This window comes from Syngnathoides biaculeatus, chromosome 22 (genome assembly GCF_019802595.1).
Source record: "Syngnathoides biaculeatus isolate LvHL_M chromosome 22, ASM1980259v1, whole genome shotgun sequence".
Lineage (NCBI taxonomy): Eukaryota > Metazoa > Chordata > Actinopteri > Syngnathiformes > Syngnathidae > Syngnathoides > Syngnathoides biaculeatus.
In genome coordinates, this window is record NC_084661.1 from 12,503,778 (window position 1) to 12,512,540 (window position 8,763).

At 43.8% G+C, this 8,763-nt stretch overlaps 1 protein-coding gene across 2 annotated transcripts; it reads right to left on the bottom strand.

The window, feature by feature from the left end:
• Nucleotides 1-260: 260 nt before the first annotated feature.
• On the bottom strand, nucleotides 261-8,727 carry telo2 (TEL2, telomere maintenance 2, homolog (S. cerevisiae)). 2 transcript variants are annotated; one of them, XM_061811013.1, is made up of 21 exons: nucleotides 8,589-8,727; nucleotides 8,128-8,499; nucleotides 6,978-7,255; nucleotides 6,708-6,776; nucleotides 6,470-6,617; nucleotides 6,200-6,302; nucleotides 6,056-6,124; nucleotides 5,220-5,361; nucleotides 4,937-5,073; nucleotides 4,650-4,732; nucleotides 4,446-4,556; nucleotides 3,721-3,809; nucleotides 3,521-3,612; nucleotides 2,999-3,115; nucleotides 2,829-2,900; nucleotides 2,601-2,759; nucleotides 1,934-2,025; nucleotides 1,753-1,852; nucleotides 1,613-1,677; nucleotides 1,274-1,389; nucleotides 261-960 (listed from the first exon to the last, which is right to left on the bottom strand). In XM_061811013.1, the coding sequence occupies exons 2-21, from the start codon at nucleotides 8,466-8,468 to the stop codon at nucleotides 839-841; spliced, it is 2,505 nt and encodes an 834-aa protein (XP_061666997.1). In that variant the 5' UTR covers nucleotides 8,469-8,499; nucleotides 8,589-8,727; the 3' UTR covers nucleotides 261-838. The 2 variants fall into 2 exon arrangements, with proteins under 2 accessions (XP_061666997.1, XP_061666998.1); XM_061811014.1 differs by having other exon boundaries at nucleotides 8,128-8,521; nucleotides 8,589-8,699.
• Nucleotides 8,728-8,763: the final 36 nt, after the last annotated feature.

The following is an 8,763-nucleotide window of genomic DNA, read 5'->3' on the forward strand; positions in this document are numbered from 1 at the left end:
AAAAAAAAAAAAAAGAATAAATTATCCATCCATCTTTTAATGAACCACTTAAAAAAATAAAATATTGGACTTGTCAGGTTTCACTGTATTGTTGAGCGGTCGAGGAGCTGTCAACTGTTGTTTTCACCCCATTTATTATTTTAAAAAACAAATGTTTAATATAATTTTAATAATATAAAATAATGTTCAAATAATGTTCGAAATGAAAAAATGGCCTTTGAAAACAGAATAGTATATATGAATATACGCAAGTCTTTGAGTTGAGTTAAAAAAAAATGTAATGAGATACCACAAAAGAAGTCATGATGTGAAACTGTCCATTCATATCACAGGAGAAAGCGCAATTTGTTTTTCCACTGTGGATGACTTTGTGATTTACATAAATATTCACAGGATGTCCTTTGCGCACAAACAAGCCCAATAGTGAGATGTGTTTGTACAGGAAAGAGAGCAAAGGACATACCTGTACTATATAAAGGATATCCTCTTCACACAAAATCAACCAATAAAATGAAATAATATTCTCCTTTTTCGCCACATTCTATCTGGTTTTACCGTAACTTGAAGTTTGAATGAAAATTAGATGTAAAAATGATATATAGTATGTGTGTACTTTTAAGATGCAAAGCCATGGGATAAAGATGTGCTTTCTTTTTCGTTTTCTTGATCTCATGTTCCAGGAAGGGGGGCGGGAGAGTCATCCCCGCTCTCAGGGACTTTGGTCAGTATTTGGTGTCATCCGCTTCCTTGATCATCATCAACACCTGCAGTTCTTGTTGAGGACAAATTGGTCACTTTGACCCGGTGCACTTTGTTTTGTTGTTGTCGTTGTTGGTCATCACGATTCTCCGTCGAGGGCTTGTGGACTTTGGAGCTCTTTCTTCAGGCTCTTGTCCATCACCACCAGGCACTGCACGGCCAAACTCCGGCAATCCGCGTGCAGGTCGCCCTCGGCCACGTCTTGGGAGTGCAACGGACAAACACGAAAAGATTTTCTTTATCAAAGTGCATCTCGAGCACGTGGCGGGAAACGGTGACGCGGCCCCTAATAATTATATGAATAAAAATAATTATAGCGGCAGGATGGATCAAATAAATCCATAAATAAACCAGTTACGTCACAGACAATATGTGCGCTGCAGGACATCCTGGATCCGTGCCCTCTTCCGAGAAACCGGCGCAGCTGTGTGTGTGCGTTCTGTAACCGTTGAGCCCATTTTTATGTGTGTGTTTCACTGTAAGTGAAATAGTTTTTTTTTTTTTTTTTTTTTACCTGCCAGCCAAGATCTGGTTTCAAAAAGCTGGTCTGCAAGGTCCACCAGCAGGTTCTGACCGGGCATGCTCATAAAAACAGCGCAGACGGAAAACAGGACGCCTCGTCTTACTACCCTTCAAAAATAAAAAAAAAAATTTTTTAAAAAAACTTTACTTGTTACAGATCCAACACATACCGCAAATCTTCTGTGGCCGCCACATTTATTGCTTCTTTTTAAACTAAAAACGATTTTCTAGCAAAATAGAACCCGAGTAAATTGCATTTTTATTATTGCCAAAATTCCGGTTTTTGTCAAACATTGAAATGAAAGCACATTTGTCGAGCACTATTACTTACTGGTCAGTGTGGTAGCGGACTGTCCACACGAAGTCCAGCAGAGCGCGACCCATCTGTGCAGCAATCTGCGGGACAAAAATGAGACATAACGTTATCAATACCGCAAATGTGGGGTCTGCTTATTGTAACCGTTTAATTACCGGCGCATTCACTGCCAAATGCATGAAGACGCCCAAGGTGTGGATTAACCTGCCCAAGACCAGGTGGTCACTTCCCATCAGGTCAAAGGTCACCTGAGGCCTGGTGAACATGAGATGAACACGGATTTTTAGTTGCTCAAACGTCAAAAGATGACCTTCCGTTTGAAATTTTCTGACTCACTTGTCGTAATTCCTGAGGAGAGGAAAGAAGAAATATCCAGCGACTGGTGCGTAGCGGTTGGCTGTGGCCTTTGCTGGAGGCTGAACGGCGCCCTGTAACAATTCGAATTTCCCTTGTGGGTACATAAAGTACTGGAGTCACTCACATTTGAAAAAATGTACGGGGGTGGTCAGTCATGCCCGCGGATATAAAGTTACGGGGGAGGGCGGTGTCAGGTAAACTACGAAGTAGAAGTACGCTGAGCAGCAGCTCGTTGTTAGAGACAACAAAAAAACATGTCGGGCTCTGTGGTTCACTGCACTGGATCGGTTTTCATGTGCGCTGAGGGTGCGCGACAAGTGCGCAATTGCGCAGTGGCGCAGCTTGGAGGGAACATTGGTCAAGACTATACAAAATAAGCGGCATCTTTCAATATCTAAGTATTTCTACTTGTAACAAATTTTATGCGTGTGATTTTTTTTTTCTGCTCAAATGTGCAGATTTGTGAGTGGAATCTTTTATCCAGCTCTCTCGCTAGGATAAAAGAGATGGTACTTCACGATAATTTGTAAGCTATTCTACCTGTGACTTAATAAAGCATTTTTGTATACAAAGTTGTGGTACGATGGAAGTTTTGAAATTTGGCGGGGCGACCCCAAAACTTTCGAACAGTATGTGGTTTAAATACCTTACTGATGCGCTTCGTCTTCGCCTGAATGCGCTTCTCGACAACCTGCTGCCAGTGAGTAGAGTTGCAAGCCGAGTACGGCGTTACATCTGTGGCCGCAATCAGACCCGCGTTCCCCAGGGTCGGCTTCGACAGCTCCTGCGCTGCCACAGCAAGGACCTGAAGAACAAGAAAGTATTTTACTTATTGTACAGTTTGGGACAACATAAAAATTAGTATTTTTAAGACCTCTAAAATATCCAAGCGCTGGCGAAGGCTGTAGTTTAAGGAGTAGAACTCCGTAGTCAGGTACTCGGTCACCTGGAATCAATCGCCAACAAACAGTTAAGATGATTAAAATGTCATGAAATGAGTGCCAATCTGTGATATTGTCATGTTGGGGAGAAGGCGAACAATACCGGGATGCAGTCAGTGACAACAATCGCTACCATGGTGGCCTGCCTTAGGGCCAGGAAGCCATTTATGTTGTATTTATCCTCCATGTGAAGCAGAACTTTGGTGAGCTGGACACTGATCTAAAGAAACACAACAGTCATTCTCAATTATATAATTCCTAATTCCTGACTGGCCAGAGTAGGAATAAAACTTGGTTTTTGCTGAGCATGTAGGCCCACTATGTTACTGTATCTTAATGTTGGTCATGGTTGTGGTACATGGGAGAGGAAAAATAAGAATATTGTACTTTATAAAAGCATGCAGTAATATGATGAATCGAATGTAAGGAATAAAACTGTTTGTGCATCACGATAATTCAATAGGCATTATGCTGCTCCTTCTCCTGTGCTTTCCAGTTACAGTGGCATCCATGCTAGTTTCTATGTGGATTTCAATGTATATATTTCATCTGTGGGTGTACAGTAAAAAAATGTTTTCTCTGTGTCACAATTTAAGGATATACGTAGATGACTTGTGCTGTGTACCTCTTTGGCTGCGAAGACGTTCTTTCTCACCAGACTCTCGGCTACCGTCAAGCTGAGCGCCACGTGCTCAGGGTCTTCGGAGGATATTAAATCTGGATGTATAAGAAAATGTTGCAAGTCGGGAGAGGAAGAAGTGAAACCGTGATGTGTGTGTGTGTGTGGGAAGGGGAGGGGGGGGTGTCAAAAGTGTGGAAACATACTTTCCAGACAATCTCGGAGGTAGCGTGGTGGTGCCGCCTTGTTTATTTCCTGATCTCCGGACATGTCATAAGGCGTGAACTCATCGTCACTGCAATAGTAAAAGACGCACTGAACGACCAAACCTGCGTGGGTGAAAATGATGAACCTAAAATGTCCCACAACGTTTACAGATTCGTTTCATTTGACTTCTCCCAAACATTTGAATTCGCTTTTCACCGTTTCAGGACTTTTTGTAGCTCTCTAATGGGAAAATTCACAAGTGTAACCTAATATCCCAACATATTTGCGAATAGTACACCGTAATTTCCGGCCTATAAGCCCCGACTTTTTTTTCCCTCCACACGCTTTCAACCCTGAGGTTTATGCGGTGATGCTGCTAATTTGTGCATTTTTTTCTAACGGCCGCAAGGGGGCACTCGAGCGGAAAAGGTAAGAGTGAGACCGGCGGAATATATGTGCCGAGGGAGTGACTTTTACCGGTCCGGCCCTGTTAGCGCCGCGCTAGCGTGTTACTGCCATGTCTCAGTGATTTTTACTAGTTTGTTGTTTTTTTTTTAACCGGCCATGTTAGCGCAGCGGCGCTAGCGTTAAACTCTCTGTGTACTGTCTTTCTTTGTAAATATCTCGTGTTCAACTTCTTGAGTTGATGTCGAGAAAGACTGCTGACTTCAGAAGATAAACTGAGAATGGAAAACTATAAAAGTGTATTTTGTACTGGACCTACCTATCCAGGTCAGAGTCTGGCTCATTTTTGGACGATGTAGTTTCTTCTTCATTTGGTGATGAATTTTTGCAAGATGGTGGATTTTCTCTGTTCTCTTGAGGGGGGCTGACCCTAGCACAAATAAAACCAACCAACCAGTTTTACACAACACGGTATAACTGCGAGATTAGCTCCCAATTTGCTTGCAATTGTTGCGATATTTACTCATCTGCTTCAGGTTCTGATTCGTCAATGTTTATAGGAGTCATAAGAGAAACCAGCTCTCGAGTCTCCTCATCTTGCTCAAACTACAGCGAAAAAATGATTGCAATTGCTGATTATTTGAATTTGGGCGGGGGATATATCATGCTCAGAGAACACAAACGTTTTAAATAGATGCATTTCATTTTAAGCAGCAATATTTTCCAATCTTTATTCGACCCACGGGACATCCAGCAGATCACGGAGAAATCTTTCAAGCCTGTTTGTCTACGTCTTAATTGATCGCTGACCTCAAATTGGAGCTTGGTTCCGTCGATATTCATGCGGGAGCTCAGACACTCTCCCACGACCATGCCCATATGCCTGATGCGCACCACGTTGCTATCCAGGTGGCTCTGCATGCCTCCCAACATGCACTGCAGCAACTCTGTGGGGAAAAAAAAAAACAAACAAACTACTACTTCCGTCAACGCGGCGCCTTTGTTTGCAGGTTGGCTTCCTACAATTTTTAGGCACATCCGGGGACCTCACATCAGCCACAAAGTTATCAAATTATACGGGGGAAAGCGGCACCTGAACGGAGCTCTTGCAGCTCGGCGTCCTCCAGCAGACCGACACACAGCACCAAGGCCTTGCTGACGTACAGCTGCTGTTCCAGGGGGGTGTGCTTCACTGCGCTGGGGTTGGCCCATGCTTGGGACACCGACCTTAACACCTACAAATACAAATTCACCCAAAAAGATTATGATGAGGCACGGTGGATCAGATGGTAAAGCGTTGCCCTCACATTTCTGAGGAGCTGGGTTCAATCCCCTGCGTGGGTTTCCTCCCAAATCCCAAAAACATGCAACATGAATTGGACACTCTAAATTGCCCCGAGGTGTGATTGTGAGTGGGGCTGTTTGTCTCCATGTGCCCTGCGATTGGCTGGCAACCAGTTCAGGGTGGACCCCGCTTCCTGCCCATTGACAGCTGGGATAGGCTCCAGCGCTCCCCGTGACCCTTCGTGAGGATAAGCGGCAAAAAGAAAATGGATGGATGGATTATGATCACAGTAGGACTAAGATAGTTTCATGTGCTTTCTGTAACTTCTGAATATGCCACAAGATGGCATCAAAGTCCTGGATAATAGGAATGCAGCAATTGGTGTAATGGAAGTCATAGTGAAGTGATACATCTTAACCGAGAGAAGATCTTTGTATTGTAAGGGGAGGAGCTAGGTATGTTTTATGCCACATTTTTGCATTTTTCTGAGCGATTTATTTTGAAGGGTAACGTTAAATGTGCTTGAAAATATATGAAAGGGATCATAGATTGCAGTATATTTAAAGTTTTATTTTAATGTAAAATATGTCCTTTGGCTCACTAAAGGCTGGCAAACTGGTTTAGAGAACGTGAAAAGCACTCACTTGGATGAGCAGCGGTCTTCTGTCCTTGTCTGCAGCGAGGTAACCCAGAATCACTCTCAACGTGCGAGCCTGGGTGCAAAAAATGTATAAAATAAATGCATGGTGACGTTTCTTTGACAAATTATAGCTAACGTGACATCTTACGTCAAATTTGTATTGCAGCAGCAGGAGTTTGTGCGTGATGACAAAGTGGGCCGTCTTATTTGTGAGCACAAGATTCCCCATGATTCTCGCCAAAGCATCGGGCCTGAAAAATGAAAGAACCGTGACATTAGTGTTACGTAATGAGATAAAACAACCCGAAGAGGAAGTGGTTTTGCTTTGCCGTTTTGTAAGTCGCCGCAATATTTTATCTGGTTTAAAAGTCTTTGTTTATATCCACAGAACGCAGCGCGACGCCCCCAGCGGGCTCACCCGCGGACGGCCCGCACCAGGCCGGCGAGCACGCTCTCCATCCAGCGCTGGGGAACGTCTTCCAGCAGCTTCCGGCAAACCCTCTGCCACACCATGTCGGTGCGGGTGGCGCTGGACATTTTGGGAATCATCACTGTCAGCAACAAACCTGCAGAAGATTAAAAAAAAAAAGTGATACTTGAGCAAAGTTTTTCAATAAAAATCAGTGCTTCATAATATGTACTTTATATAAACTCACCACTATGTCCTTGGGCACAGAGTTTCCCGAGTGTCTGAGCCAAAAAAGTCAAGGAACAGCTCATGCCATCTGGAAAACAGACCACGAGAAATAAACAACAAATACATATTTGTATGGCAGAAATACAAATACAAATACTCAAGCAAAAAAAAAAAAAAAAAAAGTACATCGAATTAAAACCCAAAAAAATGACACGGAATAGATGTACCACGTTATTAGACACGTCTGATGTGGGGGTCCCTGGCAAAAAAAAAAAAAAGAATTCCTTACCTTTGAGCGCCTTGCATGTCCGCTCCAAGGCGGTGAGGATCTCTTTAGCCAACAGAGGGTAGTAGTGCTGCGGAAGGAAGGCTGATTTGTTTTCGTGCTGCAGTTTATTGGCGGTGAGGTCGGGGAGAGCCACGATACGCGACAGGAGGGCCTCTCGGATTTGGGGGGAGTCGGCGGGACCCGCGGCCGGACAGTAAGACCACAGCAGTTCAGCCACGCGACCGCTCTTGATGAACCTCTCTGTGATGCTGACCAAGTGGTCCAGATTTGAACCTGGTCTGGAAAGTACATAACATCAGATAAATAAATTGTTTCCTATACTTTCCGATACAAGTTGCATTAAAAAAAAAAAAAAAAAGTACTGCACAATCTACAATAAAATATTAACACCAGCTTGAACTTTTCAAGTCCGTGGACCCCTTGAACCAAGAAATTTTTCCGTCCTAATAATCCTACCTTTTATGGGAATATATTATATATAATGTAAAGTATGTTCGTGGGATAAATTATTTCGTGACCGTACATGAATAAAGGTGTATTTTTTTTCCAAGATGAAGTCATTACATTATAATATTAGAGTTTAAAAGTAATTCTCATACTACGCGTTTTATTCTGGGGGGGGGACTTATTTGTTGAAAATGAATTAATTCCTTTAACAATACATTTTCAAATGATTTATTTACTTACTATCAGGCGGCACAGTGGACTCAGCTGGTAAAGCGTTGGCCTCACAATTCTTAGGTCCCGGGTTCAATCCCCAACCCGCCTGTGTGGAGTTTTGCATGTTCTCCCCGTGCCTACGTGGGTTTTCTCCGGGCACTCCGGTTTCCTCCCACATCCCAAAAACTTGCAACATTAATTGGACACTTAAATTGCCCCTAGGTATGAGTGTGAATGCGGCTGTTTTGTCTCCATGTGCCCTGCGATTGGCTGGCAACCAGTTCAGGGTGTAACCAGCACTCCCCACGACCCTTGTGAGGATAAGCGGTCTAAGAAAATGCATAATTATTATCATGACCCCGACCAATCATTTAGATCAAGTCAAGTTTTACAACAACCGACAGTTTGGCGTCGTCTGCAGATCAGCAAAAGTCAACCCCGTGGTTGATATTAAAAGAGAAACTCAAGTCGTCTCCCGTGCATGTTGTACCTTAACGCCCCGATTCCCTCCATCAGCACCAGCAGGGCCTGTTCGGGAGGTCCCCGCAAGAAGAGCCCATCCCATAATTCCGAACGCTGCGCCCCAGTCAGGCCGTGCAGCCAGTCGGCTTGAGCGTTCTTCACCAGGAGCTGAAGGGTGCGAGTGAAATGAGACCTGCAGAAATTCTCCTTTTGGGCCGAAGCGCTCGGGTTGTCTGGTGCTTGGTCCAAGTAAGAGTTGAGGGTTTGAAGGGCACGGATAGCGTCTTGTTTCGGGGCTGACAAAGTGAGGCTCTGGAAACACTGGGACACTTCTGGACGAACATCGGCAGTCGGGGTGGGAGTCGCCATCCTTGGAGACAAACTCCTTAATACACACCCTCTGAAAAATATATATTACAGTACTAAAGAATGAAATATAATCATAAATATCATATAAACACGCGGCCATGACATCTTAAAAGCTCTTACTTGGTCGTGTTCAGAGTATTGAAGATAATTTTGTGGAGAAAGACATGATTCTTCAACTGTGTGCTCCGTCAAAATAAGTTCGTGTTCACAAAGGTAAATAGAAAGGTTCCGTCGACTATGTTCTTCTCTTGGGAGTTTCCTGCTTCGTTGACACGCATGCTGAGGGCCACTGCCC

Excerpts from the sequence above, each read along its gene's own strand:
- telo2 (XM_061811013.1), bottom strand. The coding sequence starts at position 8,468 with ATGGCGACTCCCACCCCGACTGCCGATGTTCGTCCAGAAGTGTCCCAG. Across the intron at positions 1,678-1,752 it reads ATTTGGCAGTGAATGCGCCG|ATTGCTGCACAGATGGGTCG; the intron begins GTAATTAAACGG and ends TTTGTCCCGCAG. Across the intron at positions 1,390-1,612 it reads GTCCGCTACCACACTGACCA|GGTAGTAAGACGAGGCGTCC; the intron begins GTAAGTAATAGT and ends TTATTTTTGAAG.